This window comes from Drosophila obscura, unplaced genomic scaffold, assembly GCF_018151105.1.
Source record: "Drosophila obscura isolate BZ-5 IFL unplaced genomic scaffold, ASM1815110v1 contig_73, whole genome shotgun sequence".
NCBI lineage: Eukaryota > Metazoa > Arthropoda > Insecta > Diptera > Drosophilidae > Drosophila > Drosophila obscura.
This window is the reverse complement of record NW_024542865.1, coordinates 2,879,799-2,897,688: the sequence shown is the minus strand read 5'-3', so window position 1 is coordinate 2,897,688 and position 17,890 is coordinate 2,879,799. Positions and strand designations below refer to the sequence as shown.

Sequence of the window (17,890 nt, the reverse complement as noted above, 5' to 3'; positions counted from 1 at the left end):
GCGTCCTGTGCTTACACTTGATAGGCTTCACGTGGAACGTGTCCTGTGTCCCGTGTCCGTGTGTCCTGTGTCTGTGTCCTTGTCGACGACAACCGACAACGACAATTGCCAGGGCACAAGTTTTCAAGAACAACATACCAGAGGACAGGACATAGACAGGAGCAGCCACCCATCACTACACTCCACCCCCCCACCCCCTACACAGTAGCAGGAGCAACTGATGGCGGGGGGAGCAGTAGAGCAGGTGGTAAGCAGTGTGCAGTGTGTACCTCCTGAGACGCAGAGGAGTCGCTGCAAAAACATTTGAGGCGAAAGTTTGCTCTTAACGAAGCGTTCAAGTGGAATAAGTGGAACAAATGCCAATGTGCGAGGGGGAAGGGGGGAGCAGCTGTAAGGAAGAGATCGGAGACCCCAGCTACCATGCCACACCCAACTGGAGACAGTGCCTGGTGGAGCTCCTCTCTCGATATAATCAGCATCGTTGTGCAGGCATAAGAAATCCCCAAAAGAAAGTCCCTACCTGGCTGCAGCAGCAGCAGCAGCGGGAGGAGGCAACAATGAGACTCTCAAAAGTCCCAAAGGGAGGTGGCAAAGGTGCCACAAGGACGATACCTATTGATGTGTGTTTTTTTTGTGTGTGTGTTTTTTTTTGTTATTTTGCTGCTTTCTTTAGCCCGAAACTTGATTGTAAAATAATTGAACAACAGTCTGAAGAAAATGACCGTGAGGCATGCGGCAGGCGGTAGGCGGAAGGCGGCAGGTGGCTGAAAGGCGTGGCTGTTGCTTAGGGAATGCCATTCGCCCCACCAGCCACCCCACTCCAGGTAGTTGAGCAGATAATTTCGATAGCGAGAGAGAGAGAGAGTGAGGGAGGGAGGGGGCAACTCCTTTTGAACGTTTTGCTTTTTTTTCGAAACGGTTACGAAACGGTTAAGAAACGTTTAAGCGGTAAATATTTTTGTTGGCCTTTTCCGAATGGCTCTTGGCGACAATTACGAAACGGCTAAGCGGCGAGCCTGTTTTGGATTCGGCTTTTAAAACGGTTAAGTGGAAAATGTTTGGAAATCTGTTTGGAATGGTTTCGAAATAAAATGGTTATGAATATATTTGAAGTGCTAATAAAGCTTCAGCAAAATTATTTTGAAACCGTTATCCAACGGTTATGAAACGGTTAAGGTTTCAGAATTGGTAAATTTAGAGAAATGTTCAAAAAAGAATTGTTTTTTAATATTAGTATTATTATTAGTATTATTATTAGTATTATTATATTTTTATTATTAATATTATTATTAGAATTATTATATTTTTATTATTAATATTATTATTATCTATTATATTATTAGTATTATTATTAGTATTATTATTATTATAATATTTAGTATTATTATATTATTATTATAAGTATTATTATTATTATCATTAGAATTATTATTATTATTATTATTAGTATTATTATATTAGTATTATTATTATTATTATTTTTATTATTATTAGTATTATTGGAGAGTCAAGCCTCATAAAGCCAGCATTCTAAAATTTTCTATATATTTACACTCAATATTTTCGCTGAGCTGAGAATATTCTACGACTCTTTGCTTGATAGAAAATATTTATCATTGAATAAAAGCCATTCAAGTATTTTCGAATGAAATATGGCCAGCCAATGGCATCGAAAAATACTCAAAATATGCAGAAAATGAATTTATTTTAAATCAGTAAAACTCAACATTAAATAGTTGAGACAGATTTACATGCGAGTATTCAAAAATAACAAAATAAAAAATTATTAATTGATTTATTAAAATATTTTGAATGCTAAATTTGTGGAGGGGTTTTCCGGAAGAGAAGAACAAATATGCCATGATGGATGTGCTGCTGCGAAAGGGCTGACATTTTCATGAAATTTATCACTGACAATTATGGGTTTGGGGCATGGGAAAATCCACAAACAAAAGCAGCAACTGCTTGATTAAGGTTGATTAGCAGGACTCCATGCCAGAGATAATGCCCAGTGGCAGGACAGCATTTGCTATGCGCAGGACTCATAACCGGTTGCCGTAGCCGTAGCTCATTGCCAGTCGCAGGATTCCCAGCCCCAGTTCCAGTCCCCAGCCCCGGCCAACAATGGTCTAATGTCCGCCCCCCAAGGCCATTGTTTGACAAGGCCAATCTTTCAGGCCGCCAATGCCCCTTGACTTTAAAGCGGCAGAAAGAGCAGAAACAGGGCCGAAAGGGGAGAAACTAATGAGTGAACGTGTTCAAGCAAATTGGCCCTAACGGCCATGTGCCCGCCCCGATGCTGTGCCCCATCCGCTTTTTTGGGCTAATCAAAGTTCTGCCTGAAAGTTTTAGCCTCTCAGCCCACTCCCACTCCACTTGATAGGCGCGAAGGAAGGACATTTATTGACCAAATTAAAAGATGCATAACAAATGCTCTGTCATGCTGATGTCGGATGATGTTCTCTGCTTTGGCTACTTAGTGGAGCATAAATCATAAAGAGCAGTAGATGCCCCACCACAAATATAGTGGAAAATATTTAAGAGCCAGAGTCCGTGGCTAATAAAAAGTTTAACAACAAAAAAAAAAAATAAACGAAGAAAATTCAAAATAAATTAAAAGCAAAGCTAAATGGAGGGTGCTGGGGCGCTGTTGGTGACCATAGTGTGTCGATATAGGGGCTGGAATGGACAGCAAAACTTTTAATCTTAAGTCAAGCAAACGCCGGACAACACGACAAATGTTCGACAAGTCACACAAGGCACAAAAGCCAGTGGGCATTTCGCTTGTGCCTTTGTCAAATATTTACCCAATAAATTCCCATTAAAACTAACAATTGGGTTTACTTTTTTTTAGCCTAAATGACAACCCTGCTGCTTCCGCTGTGCTCTCTGTGCTGTGTGGCAGCCCTGCTCCCGCCTCTACTTTATTTTTGCCTCCTTTTTCAACTTTTCATCGTTGTAATTTCTGCGGCTGTGCTCGCTGTCACCGCATAGCAATGGTGGCAATGGAAAAATCAACCACTCAATGGGTGGGGAGGGGAGGCGGTTGTGGCTGCTTCATGCGTAAGTGTTGCTGCAAGTGCCGGATGTGACTTTTTGCTGAAGTTTTCTTGAGCTTCTCTTTTGGGTTTTTGTTTTGTTTTGTTCTTGGAGTTGTTTTGGGAAAGCGATGCGCGACGACATGCATAAAACAAAAGCGATACGAAAAATACGAATGAAAACAAATAAACAGTCGAAATGGCAGGGATGTAGAAATGGCAGGGGCGACACAGCTTGGGGCATGTCAGAGCGACAGGGCACAGAGGACATGCCACAGAGATGTGGCATGCAAGTGCAGAGAGTGCGGCATGCAAATTGTTAATAAGGTTCCACACAGCAAAATAAACTTAAGCTGGGGTACACACAAGCCCTCCAAATGCGTGAAAGAAAAATGCAAAAGAAATAATAATAAATAATAAATAAATAAATAATAAATAATTTATAAACAATATAAATAAATAATAAAAAAAATAAATATAATATTAAACAATAAATAAATAATAAATACAACATAAATATTAATAAATAAATAATAATAAATAAATAATAAATAAAAAATAAATAAATAATTAATAAAAAATAATAAATAATTAGATATAATTTATAAATAATTAAGTAAATATTAATAAAAAATAATATAATAAATAAATAAATATAAATAAATAATAATAATATAAAAATTTATTTATAAATTACAAATAAATAAATAATAAATAAAAGAATAATATTCAATAATATTCATTTATTTATTCCATTAATTTATTTATTTAATTTGTTTTTTGTATTGCTCCTACGAATCACAAGGCTGTTTGTGTAGTGTCATATTTGTGAGGGATATGCTCTGCTGTGTGGGTCTCCTAATTATTTGTGGAACTTTTATTAGCGATAGGCGTGTGGGAAGCGAGGAAAGTGATTCTCGTCTTCGTCTTCACCTTCCAACTCCTCTTGCAACTCCTCTTGCAACTCCTCCTCCAGCTCTTCCATCTCTACCTGCTGCTGCTGCTCCTCCTCCTCCTCCTTCCACTGCTCCAACTCCTCGAACTCTATTTCACAATCAGGTATGGGGCAGCGATTGTTCCATGGGAATGGCCGCATTCCGCTCATCTTGAAGCACTACCACAGAATAAATTTATCAACAAATAAATAATGAACTTTAATCAATAAACCACGGCATACCTTTTAGAAAATATATTGCAAGAAGCACTTGGCGTTAAAAATATTATATTTTGTTTTGTTTTGTTGTTGCTCGTACAGAGAATATATATTTTGTGTTGTTATAGTCGTAAGTACAAAGTCATTCGCCCCGAGTGCTTTGTGCTTGATTTTTGTTGGATTTGGATTGCCAAAAATCTACTGACAGTGAAAACCCATTCAATGATGCTCAACATTGTATTCAAATCGAAGCACACAAAATTTAACTGTAATACCAATGAGAATGCACACCCGACGGATGCCTTTTGCCCCTGCTGCAAACGAAACCAAAGGAAAATTCTTCTTTATTGCAGTTTTCTGGCAAAATACGAAATGCATTTCCATTCTCCAACAGACAAAAAAAAAAAGAGTGGGCAAAAGTGTGGGGTGGCTGGGGGGTTGGTTCCAAAAATATTGTTGTGCATAAATTTGATTGCATTTTGATTTCATTTTGAATTTCTTGCTTGCAAAATTTTTCAAATGCGATGCAATTTACGATGCTCCAAAAGATGATTTCCGTTTGCACACAGACACACACACACACACACACACACACAGATTGGGGAGCCAAGTCTCACTCTCTCTCTCTCACTCTCCCTCTCTCTCTGTCATTCTCTTTGCCTTCTCCTCTGTTTCTGTCTGCAATTATATTTCGATATTCCGATGGCCCCAGTTCCCTCTCTTCACCTACTACCCCACTCCTACCCCCCCCATCATTCCATGCCATAAACTCAAAAATCCAAAACATGCAATGGCCGCTGGCTTTTTTGGCATCCACTCTCTTGCCCGTGGCCCACCACCGCTTCCACTTCGACTCTAGCTTTTTCTATGCCAAAAGCGGCGTGGCAGGAAGTGGGCGGCAAAAAAGTAGGCGGCACAAATGAGCAAAAATTATGAGTGCAGCATTTTCTAATTTAATGTGATTATTATTATTATTATATGCATTTGTGCTGGGTGCTGAGGGGCTGAGGGGAGGCTCTATTTATTTCCAGAAATTTCTTGGCGATAATCCCAAAAATGTCATTAGTGGGTGCCTTAAGAGGGGTGGTAGGGTGTGGTGGGGGGTGAAGTGAAAGGGTAGAAACTGGGGCTTGCATAAATGCTTGGTATACAGTGGGGTACATATATATTTATGTACGTATGTTGATAATAGAAATTAAATACATTAAAAACGAGGAAATATTTTACTATTTATTTGCATATTTTATTTATTTTATTTATTTATTTTATTGATTTATTTTATTTATTTATTTTATTGATTTATTTAGTTGCATATTTTATTTTTGGGGCTTGGCTAATTGTTGGATTTTTCGGACCGAAAATAAAGTTCTTTCTGAGCCTCGCCAAGCTAAGCTGTTAGTTGCAAAAAAAAAATACATAAAAAAAAGTGTCTAGTCTTTGGACAAAGCGATCGAATAAAGAGGCGTACCCGTGGGCACATGCGGCTGTGGCTTCGATTGGATGCTGTTCATGGTTAGATCTAAGATCTCACATCTAAATCTCTTAGCTCTAAGGTAAACTGTTGCCTTGGACACGATCCCTAATGCCACGGTCCGCTCCCTTGCCCAGACTTAACTCTTGTGAAATCTGCTGCCTGTGGGCAGAAAGGCTTTCCCTTTTTTCCACTGATTGCTGCCATGACTCGCGACTTATGCAAGTTTTTCTCTCTCTCTCTGGGTTTTTTTGTGTTGTGAAAAAGCAAAAGAAAATTTCGCTTGTCAGCCATAAAGGTGTTTGCTTCAGCTCCATCCAAATCCTCCATGGGGGACTCACAAACCACCTGCGTGGAGGGTGTGGGGCACAGGACACTGATTGGCACTTCATTTCGACTGCAGCCGATTCGATGCGATGCGATTCTCAGCGGGTGGGGGGTGGGGGGAGGCCATTCGACCATTCGGAAGGCAGTTCCCCAATCAGCAACCTCTCACGTGCAGCAGCAGCAGTCGCTGTGGCAGTGGGGTGTGGCACTGGCATGTGGCATGGTAACAATGGCAACAATAAACTGAGCAAACAACTTCTTGGGGGGTTGCACAAACATCTCAGTTCTCGGCTAAAGACGCCAAAGAAAAGTAAAACGAAGAAAATTATAAAGGCAGCGACACAGACAGAGAGAGACGGAGGGAGGGAGAGAGAGGGAGAGCGCGCGCGAGAGAGAGATAGGACGAGGAAGTCCCCATACATATTCAAAAGCAAAGACATCTCATAATTTGCCCTCCCACCTCCTCCCTGACACACGAGCATCGTGCCACCCCCGTGGAATATAAACCAACTAAAAAGTTTCACGCAGCGCAAACTTTAAGCTGCAGGAACCACACACCTCTCTCCATAACATAAACCATGCCCCCAGCTCCATGCCCCACAAGGAAAAAAAAAACAAACCAAAAAAAAACTGTGCAACAGAGGAAACAAAGTGTCGCCAGAGCAAAGAAAACAAGAGACAGTCGAAGAGTTCACGAACGCAAAAAAAATACTTAAAAATTCGCGAAACGAAGCATCGAATGCCCTAGAAACTATCGGCGGGACATATTTATTCGATTCGTATTCGATTATGTGGATAGTATAAGAGTTCCCCCTTCTAAACAGAAAATTGCTTGGTATTTTGTATGCCCATAAACTGCCCACAGCATTGCAGATACCTCGTATTACCCTCGGCAAATGGAGAAGGAAATAAGGAGAAAAAAAAACACTTGTCACCGCGACTTTGGGGACACATGAAGCACATGCCGCGCCCCGCCTGCCCGGTGGCACGGACGCAGAACGGATGATGCCATGCCATGCCATGCGCCCCAAAATCCAGCATTCGCTTTACTCTCGATTAGGTTTTTTTTTTTTTGGTTCCTGTAATGCGATTTTCATTTCTTCATTTCGCTGGAACTAGAAGCAGCGAACGTTAAAAAAAAAGGGTTTCATTGCATGACGTTCCACTACGTTACATTTCATTACGTTCCATTCCATAACGTTCTATTTCACTACGTTTCATTCCAATACTTTAAAATCCACTACGTTTCATTCTTTTACTTTACATTCCACTACGTTCCATTCCATACGGTTTAATTCCATTACGTTTCATTCCATGACGTTCCATTTCCATACGTTTCATTCCAACTACGTTTTATTCGATTGCGTTTGACTGGCATTTTGCCTTTCAGCCCTCGCAACATTCGAAAACAAAGCATCAAGTACTCGGGGCGAATGAATATTCGCCTTGAATATATTTATTATTATTATTTTCATTACAAAACTAAATTCCAAAGTAGCAACAACAAAATTTATATATTATTTTCTTGATATACATTTGCTTAAGGTAAATTCGATTGCCGATTATTATATTTTATGCGTTTATTATTTGTAATTCCCTGTTGCCCTGTTGTAGTGCCAACACACAACAAAAATGGCGCCGCCACCATCCAGGAAGCTGTACAGCCCATGGAATCCCGTGCCCATACCTGATGCACCCATAATAGATTTTGAGGAGGAGATGCGCAAGGCAGAGGAAGAGTATGTGCGGGAGCAGAAGGAGAAGGAGGAGAAGAGGGCGAAGCAGAGGAACAAGAAAGCAAATAAGAGAAAGTAGAGCCTCGGAATTTCCAAACCAAATCCTCCACAATATTATGGCACCAACCAAATTCCAGTGATTCGCCGCACAATTAACCAATTAAATAAATAATCGAACAATATTATTTTCTGCATTCGATGAGTATTTTTTGTTGTTGCTCTTTCTTTCACTCTTTTGGAGCTTTGCTTTGGTTTTCCTTAGCTTTAGTTAATTTTGCGTATTCCTCATGGCTGACATACAATTTTCATTAGCTTTGAATGCAGTTCTTTTCGAAATACGAGTATATTTGGTTCCCTGGTATCCTATATCCTATTCTATAAATGGCACATAGATGCTGGGTTGAGAGTGTAGGCATGGGGGCACACACACACACACACTTTCCTTTGCCAAATGATTTGGCCGAATGCCAGACACAAAAACAGCAGCAGGAAGGACTGCAAAAATGCGCAATTTGCAATTGGAATATTCTGCTGTATATACAGCAAAATATACAGATATACATATATATCTATATATAGAAGGACTCTGGCTCTCTCTTATTTTGGCACGCATAAAATCAAAATTAATTTGCTAATAATGTTGTCGTAATTATCTAATTGCCACCCCAAAAATCCCACAGAGTATAAAGTTTCCGCTGCGTGATAATTACAGGACCCTCCACAACAAATACATGAACAAGAGCACAAAACCGCATTGAAAATAATAACAGAGCACTGGCAGTGCCAGCCCACCACAAAATTCCTTAAAACTCAAATTACAATTGATCTTTGACAGCCGTTTGATGTGATGGGTGGGCACATAGAGACCATAGTTAGGCAATGCAGTTGGCATTTTTGAGCAACAAAAAATGTATCAAAATTGATTCGAAATACTCGTATTTATTGTATTTATTTATTGCTAAGAGTTTGAGACTCTTCCTTTTTTTTTTTTTGTTGCTAAAGTGAATCCAACAATCGGAAATCCTCTTGCAATGCGACGCTGTCAAATGCCAGAAAATCCACAATTTTTAATACCGGCTGTTGGCACTCCGCTGCCCCTTTTTGTAATGCCTTTTTGGAATGTTTTTTGGGCCTGCTAAGCGTGCACCTCTGGCTGCTTATTTGCTGCTCTGAGCCACCCATTTGCACTCCCCTTGTGCGGCCATTGGTACACCTATGGTGCCCCCTCTTTTTCTCTGGGTTACTCGCTTAAGCGTCGCGTAATTATGGCCACCATTTAGGAGCCTCTCGGACTGCTCGGACCATGGGCACACCACAGGCCATAAAACTCAAAGAGCATAACAAAAGTACGTGGGCAGGGGGCAGGGGGCAGGGGGCAGGGACAGGGGTTCATGTTGGGTCTTTGCACGTCCTCAATGTGGGCGCAAACAAAAGGCGAGGGGTGGCGAGGGGAGGCGAGGGAGTGGGAGACCCCAACATTCGATTTCAATTTGGCATTTAAATTGTTTGTCCTGTGTGCGTCGTCCTGCAATTAAGGGACGGACACAAGCTAAGCGCGCAATTAAAAGCTGGCCCTTGCCGAGCATCATCCCCCTGCCTTTAGCCATAGTCACTAAGTGCACGTTTTTCAACCCCCCCTCTCTGTCTCTCTGTCTGTTTTTGCAGGTCTCATGGGTGCGACATCGTGACATCCATCTGCTGACTGTCGGCCGCTATACGTACACATCGGATCAGCGTTTCGAGGCGCAGCATTCGCCACATGCCGAGGATTGGTCCCTGCGCATACGCTATGCCCAGCGCAAGGATTCGGGCATTTATGAGTGCCAGATCTCCACAACACCACCCATTGGGCATGCCGTCTACTTGAATATTGTGGGTGAGTAATCATTGAAAAAAAAAAAAAACAGCAACTAAATAGGTCTCCTCCTCCTGCCCCTTGAGCATTTGTGCAACATTTAGTGGCAACCAAAAATAGTTATTAATAAAATAATAATAAATAATAAAATAATAAATAATAAAAATAAAAAAATTAATAAAAATAAATAAATAAAATAAAAAGAATAAATGAAACTAAATATGTCTCCTACACCCCCTGTGCATTTGTGCAACATTTAGTGGCAACCAAAAATAGTTAATACAATAATAATAAATAATAAAATAATAAATAATAATAAAATAACAATAGAAAATGAAAATACAATTAATAAATAAATAAAAATAAAAAATAAAATAATATAATAAAATAAATAAAATTTATTTGCTGCTTTGGCTATAGATATTATGTGTTATGTATATTATATTATTTACTCCATCCGCCATGGTGTACAGCAGCAAGCAATTTCCGTTCTCACATCCCCCAATGAAGTTGCACAGAGGCTCGCACGAGTCGTTCAGCCCTCGATTATTGGATTGTATTTGCAGCCACAAGGCAGCATTTCGGTCAGTGTAATCTCAAGTGTGCCGCCAATTTGTAGGCGCGGCCATCGATGTCCCCCATTGGAGTGCTCTCGAAGTGCGAGTCCGCGCGTCGTGGGGCCTTTCATTTTGGGTTTATTCCGGTGTCACCCTTTTGGCTCATTCTGCCCAATCTTTGGACTCATTCTGACACCCTTTCGGTTGACTCCCTTGCAACATTCTCCGCCCTTCGAGGCCTATTCACTGTGGCCAAAGGTCTGCTTTTTGGTTCGGGGGGCCAACGGTCTGCTTTTGGTTCGGGGGCCAACGCAACGTGTGAGTGATTTGCCAACTACTTTGATGTTTACACTGATATCCAATCTGGCAGCAAACAGAGAGAAGCCACCAAACAGCAGAGGCAACAGCAGCAGCACAGGCAACATCATTGGTGTCCATTCGTGGCGTTGGCAACACCAAATGTTGACCACTTGATGGGGTATCTATTTCCGGGGTTCGTTCCCTTTTTTCCTTTTTTTGCACTGTATGTGGCTGTGGCTGCTGCTGTCGCACATGTTTCGTGTTGTCGTTTTATGGCAGCTTTTTGGCTGCTTTTGATGATTCCCCTGGGCACCATTTGCACTTTATGGCCGACTCCTTGGATCCCACTTCTGGTTCTAGAAGCCCAGCCAGAGAGACACCCGACACTCCGATGCGCATCGGAGACGCGTTTCGGCCGGAGGTGCCACGGCTCATAAATCACAACTTATGCAGGAGGTGGCGGCGTCTCGCACTCCAGAATGGATACACAAGGAGCTACAAAAAAGCAAAGCCACAAAACTAATGACACAAACACAGAGGGCATCAGCTGTAGGCTGCTCTGTGCAGCTTTATGCGTGGAGTATCTCATGGATAGTTATACCATGTGCGACAGAGAGAGTGAGAGCGAAAATCGCTGAAGTTTTGATGAAACTTTGATAGGAAATGGAAGGCCAAGGACCCTTTTAGGAGCACAGATGATCAGCCTTGTTGAGGGGTGTATAATTTTAGAAATATATTTATAAAAAAATCTGCAGTAATTCCGTTTGGTAGAAAGTATCTGTATCTGCCATCTGGCATTCCATCTGTGGATTAATCTACTGAAAAAATATCGCTTAAATTTCTTCACTTTTCCTTTTTGTTTCTCCTCCATTTTCTAACGCGTTGTAGGCAACATTTCTCCTCATTTTGTAATCTCTTTCATGGCATATTTAACATTATTTTTGTTTTTTTAATTTAAAACCCCCTTCATTTTTGAAAGCATTTTAATTTGTTGTATTAATTGTTGCTTCTTTTTTTTTTGTATTTATTTTTTTTGTTTTTTTTTTTTTGCATGTTTTTTTTTGGATAAAATTACAGCGAAAACTTTTGGCTTTTGGTGTGGAAAGCAATGCCCACATTCCCCCCTCTCACTATGCAGCGCCCCAAAAACGACAACACCAACAACAACAAAACACACACAAACAAATGTGAGAGAATAAATAATGCAAATTTGTTTATTTTTCACACTGTCACAATATTTGAATAGTAATCAAAGCAGAGAGGAGGAGGCGAGAACACGCCCGAAAAGGGAGCGCGAGCCCTAGGACTCAGCCTTGTGAGGCAGAGAGAGGGGTATCCCCGGCTTGGGCACCAGCCAGAACCCATCCTCAGGAGCCTCGAAAGAGAGCCCCAGCCAGATATTATATGTACAGAAATGTGAGGGAAAAGGAATAGCAATAGGAATAGGACTAGGAATAGGAATAGGAATGGAACTAGGAATTGTAGGTAGGCAGGACTTGCAGGGAGCAGCGACGAGCAGCAGCAGCAGCAGGCAATGGATTCGGCAGACTATAAACATAAACCAAAACCATTATTATAATGTCAACACAAACACACACATAATTCCACTTTCAACACTTTTGCCTTTCGCTGGGAAAGCGAACAGGGATGTGGCACATGGAGCACATGGAGGATATAGAATGAGGGAATAGGAATAAGGATACGGATCGGAGCGCACGGCTATAGAGATAGGAGCGAGCGGGTGTGTGGAAACGAGCATAATAGGGCGTGGCTGTGGGCATGGAAATCACGCACAACACACATTTGCGGTTGGTTGCGGAGAGGAACTACTACGCCCCTGCCCCTGCCCCTGCCCTACCCACCACTCACCCACTGCCACTGCCACGCCCACGCCCACTGCCACTCCCACTGCTAAAGCATGTCCTTGTTATATGCCAAATGCCAGCAAATAAAGTGTGTGGCATTCGTGACGAAAGTAAGGCCAAGGATGCGTCAGTTTTAAGCATTTGTCAAATGGCTACGAAACGGAGCCATTTGCAAGGAGTTCTCTCTGTGTTTTGTGTGTGTGCAAGGATATCGATGAAGCGATGATGGCAGAAGCTCCCTTTTGATGGGGGGGGGAGGTTAGGAAAACAAGCGAGCGTCAGGAGGTGTTTTCCATGTTGAGAAATCGCCAGGTTATTGGTTTTCGGTGAAGGACATGGCGATATGCTGAAAGTCAAATAATTCAAGTCGATTTCCTGGACACAAAGTGCTGGGGCTGCGGCTGGGGCTGGGGGGAATGACACGATATCTGAATGAATACTCAGACATGGGAAAACGGATGGTTGTGTAAAGACTTGGGGAGGGGTTACCACTGCCACGCCTTAAAGCGGGGCGGGGGCGCTTCGCATGTCATATTTGCATTTATATTTGGGGGAATAAACTTGAAAATTTTCTTTGATTTTTGTGTGCTTCAACATGCATTTATTTGTGCATACTTCTGCTGCTCAATGAACGATGTGTGTGTGTGTGTGTGTGTGTGGTGTATCTATGTACGCATTTGTCGTATCTGTGTTTTATTTGTGTATTTATTGCAACAGCAACTGCAACTCCTCCTCATCCATTGTATGGTGCCGCGCTTGCATTAAATATTCAGCAGATTTTACTGCTGGCGCTGCCAACTCCTTCAAAAATAAGTCACCGTCACCGTCACCGTGCTGCCCCCAAAACCAAAATTAATCTCACGGCTTGGCTTGCTGCTTGAAATATTTTTGATTTGATTTTTTTTCCCACTTTTCTGTTGACTTTTCCAATGGCTTTGCCCGCTTTGGCTGAAAATTTAAACACAGATTTCCTTTGTTCGAGATTTAATTTATTGATCCACAAATTCAGGCCTGCCCTGTACCCCTCCACCCTCCACCCTCAACCTCCCCACCCCATACCACTGCTCTGCTGGCGCCGCGTTTATCCCCTGATTTCGGCTACCAAAAGCGGCTTTAAAAACAAAGCCAAAAACCTCCGACCCCGAAAGCGGGTCCCATGGGAAAATTGCGGGTCATTGCGAAAGGGAGGCTCTCACCCACTCTCCCTCTATCCCTCACTCTCTCTCATGTGTGGGCGTTTGGGGCGTGGCATTGGCAGTGCTTGTGTGTGTGTCTGTGGCAGCCGTGTATGATGATGCGTTTGGGTTAATATTAAACAAATATTACGCATACGACACGAGGGACCGGACCAGCCACCACATGGAAAATCATCAAAAGCGCTCTCATTGTGTGTGTGTGTGTGTGTGCGGTATCTATGTGCACGTGTGTATCTTTCAGATGCGTGTGGCGCCTGCTTGTATGCAGCAGGTTTATTATTTATGCCATTCATGCGGTGATTCTCTCTCACATTCAAATAATCATCGTAGAAGGAGTTGCCGGCCCTGTATCCCATCCCATGCCCCATGACCCATGACCCACTCTGTGGCACAATCCCACGAGGAATTTATGACCCTTTTTTTTTACTTTTAATTTGGCCAAAACGGAGATGAAGATAGACGGCGAGAGAGAGAGAGAGAGAAATGCGATTCATAGACAAAAGTTCGTTCGGTCATGTATGAGGCGGTTTCCTTCTCCTTGGAGGCCATTTGGAATTCGGATTATCTTTTGGTGATTTTTAGTTTTCCCCTTCTCACTCTGCACTCCCTTAATCTCCCACCGCTTGCCATCAGGCACTCCTTTTACCACTTGCAAACTCAATTACTGAACGAATCGCAGGAGGAATCGTATCTCCTGGCCAAAAGGACATTCCTCGCTGCGGTCTGCGTGACCAAAATGCAAAAAGATACCAGCCATGGGGGAATCGAGTAGCAGCGTGAGAGTAGTGTGAGTGAGAGGGAGAGCAGAGAGTGTGAGAGTGTGAGAGACTCATTAATCAACGTAATTTCTGGAGGAGAGACTCCAATCTCTGGGTGGGGAGTATAAACGGTGCTTATGAATGATTCATGACTCCTTTTCAGCTAGTGCCAGTATCCATCTCTCTCTGTCTCTTCTCCTCTCTCACTTTCTCACTTTCTCACTCTCTCGCACTGTCTCTCTCTGTCTCTATCGAATTAGTTTTGCTGCATTTGCGACGCTGCCTCTTGCACTTTGATTAATCGCCTTGTCAACATTTGTAGCCTAATTTGCAACTTTTATGCCGGGGCTTTCGAATGTGATTTATGGCCCCCCAAAATATTGTCCCCCCCACCACCACGCGCCCGCACAAATACTCATGTGTGTGTGTGTGTGTGTGTGTGTTGGCTGTCACTTAAACTCGTGTAAATCAAACAATAAATTTCAATAAAAACACAAATAAAACCTATCAAACCCATGAAATAAAGATACTCAAAAGGTTGCCTGCCCTTTGGTGGCAGAGGGACCCAAAACATCCAGACACACACACACACACACGTACTCCACCTCCCGCTCTCTTTCTCTCTCTCGCATTCTCGCTCAGCTACTGTTTTTTGTTTGTTTTTTGGGTTAAATTTGAATGCTGCAGCAAAAGAATATACCCATGGCAAAGTGTAGGCTGAAATACCTTGTAGAAAGTGAAGCCTTAAAGAATCTTCATTGAAGATGGGGAAATCAGAGATTTTAGAATCTGTACAAACGCTCTAAAATCCATGAAATAATGGCTAGGCCAGGGCTCTGCCAAACGGACAGCCGAATACTCGCCATCTATGCCAATCACTCAAATGAGTAAGTTAAATGAGTAACCCCGTTCCCAGGAGACCACAAAAGGGTATATACTTTTCGTGTAGCTGTAGGGTAAAATAATATCAGTCAGCTGAGCAGATCTACCAATGTCTGTGGTGGTAGAACCACCGTCATGAACACACACCCTAATATACCCGAATTGTCACTTGATACGCAGTTGCTGCGATCAAGCTCTAGCACTGCGTCTCAGTTTTTGCATTACTTCATTATCTTCCTACTCCCCCACGCAAAGCGACAGCACGAGCATGCATCGCCTTAGAAAGAACGAGAGCGGAATAGCAAAGTCTTCTACCTGCCTACGTTCAGCGGCCGCAACAACAAACTTATCGCTCTCGCAATCAGTTACTCTCTTGGGCTTCGGGAGCGAAATGCTGCGCTTGCCCATTCGTGTTGGGTGGGAGAGCAACAATTGCGTGCGCGCTCTCATATGTAACTTGCTTATCAGCAGCAGATCTTGCGCTGCATTTATTTTGTGACTTTTTGGGCAGAGCATTGCGCACTGTGGAACGAGTCAAGCTGTAATTTCAACAATTAAATACTACATATATTATTAAATATTAAATAGTAATATTAAATATTATATTATATTAATATACTATCATTATAGCCAGTATAGGAGTATTTAATTCTCTCTGTTTAAGGGTTTGGCATTTATTCCCATAGAAAATTTCCCAATGAATATGCTTCCATAACATATGTAAGTTTCCACTGCTTTGCTCTCTGTGTTTATAATCCCCTAATCTTTGTAGAGTATAAAAGTTTCCTTCAATTTAACGAGCTCTGTATGTATACGCCTCTGTTGCCGCCATAAAGGTTAACATAATGCTGCCCTATAACATCACACAATCACCCACTTACTGGGCAGAGAGAGAGAGAGAGAGGCGAGGCGGCAAGAAGGCAAAAGGCTTACACGCCCATAAACCTTTATGTTTTTTCAATTGAATTGTCCCGAATGTCAGAGCCAAGCAGAAGGTGGAATGAATCCTGGGCATGGATCCTTTTTGTTTGTTTTTTTTTTTTCTTTCTTTTTTTTTGTTTTGGGTGCGGGGGTAATAAAATTTGTTGCCGCTTGTCGCCGCCATTGTTCTACGAGGCGCGATTTTATGGCCAAAACGTAGGGGAAAACTTCTGGAAAAACCCCAAAAGAACTTTTTGAAGAAAAATTATAGTTTTGAGAGTCCGTTGGGTATTAAAGCTAAACGATGCTCGGGAAAATTGTGGGAATTTTCTGGCTGTGAGTGGGTGGGTGGGGGGAGGCGAGGTAAATATATTTGAAGGCAATTGTCGATTGGAGTTGAATGGTGGGGAGGGTGGCAGGCATTGTGTCCCTCAGAAGTCAACAAGGCGGCGCAACACGCGCAGGCCACAATGGAAGGGCACGTACACATCGAAGCGATACGATTGTTGATTGGTTGAATGTGCTTATATATGTCGTACCTATATACATACATAATATATATATATATATGCGAAATCCACTTTTGTCCATTGATTGACTTTCAGAATCGAAATTTGGAGACAAAAGGCTGGCAATACTCCGGGAAAACAGCTTGCAATTGACAGCAAAAGCAAAAGCAAAAGCAGCAGCAGGGCAGGGCGGGGCAAGTGGCGGGTCATGTGGCAGGGCAGCAAAAGCCAGGAATCTATCATCACAAGTGCATTATAGATGCAACACAATGCACAATGCAGGGGGAATATCGGTGTACATATGTATGTATATTTGCCTCATGTGTGCATTTTGGTGCATGAAAAGATCGTAGGCCAAGGGGTGCTTGGGGGCATGCAACAGCAGCACACATTTTGATAATCATCGAGAGATGATGATGGAGGCAGCAGCAGCAGCAGCAGCAGCAGCAATTGTGAATCGATTGTTATTGGTTTATGTATCCTGGATCCTGGCTTGAGTGCAGTGTTAAACAATTTATAAATTTAACCCAAAATGGAAAAACACAGCAATCGGTTTCGGTCAGAGAAAACTAAAGGGTAAGCCACCCAGAATATTCAGTTCCATTTTATGGGCAGCAAATAAACAGTTGAATATTCGCTTAAGCAGTGAGAGATCTCTCGCTCCGCTTTCGAAATTGCTTTTTTGTGTGTAAGGAAAATGGCTGAAAATACATGCGCTTCACAGGAGATGGATCTGGAGGAGAATGCTGCTAACCAGATGTTGCAGGAGCGTCCCTCGAACGAGACACTGAAGGAGCATCCTGCCACGAACGAGACTTTGGAGGAGCAGCCTTCCACGAGCGAGACACTGGCAGATAAGGCCCTCAAATGTGCGGAGGGTGTGCAGCTGGACTACACAGATGCAGCAGATATGCAGATGTCAATCGCCGTCGAATTGGCCAAAACGCGGGCCAACTACGAGCAGATGCTGGTCATGTGCAAAACTACATTGGGGAATCATGTGCAAAGTCTGTCGGAAAATGTGCCCGAAGGCGTTTCACTGGCGGGACTGCAGCGCGGCGCCGAAAAGATGCTGGAGGTGGGCACTGTCGTCTATCGTCTGTTGGCGCAGGTGTCTTTGATATGCCTGCACGAGGATCGGCAGCAGCAGGAGCAGGGGCAGGGGCAGCAGGAGCAGTCGCAGTCACACCAATAAATACACATAAAGATACATGGATACACGCGTACATAGATATATACACCCACACACACACACACACACACACACATCGTTCATTCAGCAGCAGCAGCAGCACAAATAAATTCACATTAAATCCACACAA

The 17,890-nt window shown here is 42.5% G+C and overlaps 2 protein-coding genes across 3 annotated transcripts in view; one reads left to right on the top strand and one right to left on the bottom strand.

Annotated features, from left to right (window-relative positions):
- LOC111065204 (zwei Ig domain protein zig-8) overlaps positions 1 to 17,890 on the top strand; it is an 81,175-nt gene that overhangs the window by 51,281 nt on the left and 12,004 nt on the right. For both annotated transcript variants that reach the window (XM_022353244.2, XM_022353243.2), the window contains exon 4: positions 9,391 to 9,601. In XM_022353244.2, the coding sequence (XP_022208936.2) occupies positions 9,391 to 9,601 (211 nt within the window). The remainder of the gene's footprint in view (positions 1 to 9,390; positions 9,602 to 17,890) is intronic.
- On the bottom strand, positions 3,767 to 4,327 carry LOC111065206 (uncharacterized protein C53C9.2-like). The gene is made up of 2 exons (XM_022353247.2): positions 4,216 to 4,327; positions 3,767 to 4,152 (listed from the first exon to the last, which is right to left on the bottom strand). The coding sequence occupies exon 2, from the start codon at positions 4,141 to 4,143 to the stop codon at positions 3,919 to 3,921; it is 225 nt and encodes a 74-aa protein (XP_022208939.2). The 5' UTR covers positions 4,144 to 4,152; positions 4,216 to 4,327; the 3' UTR covers positions 3,767 to 3,918.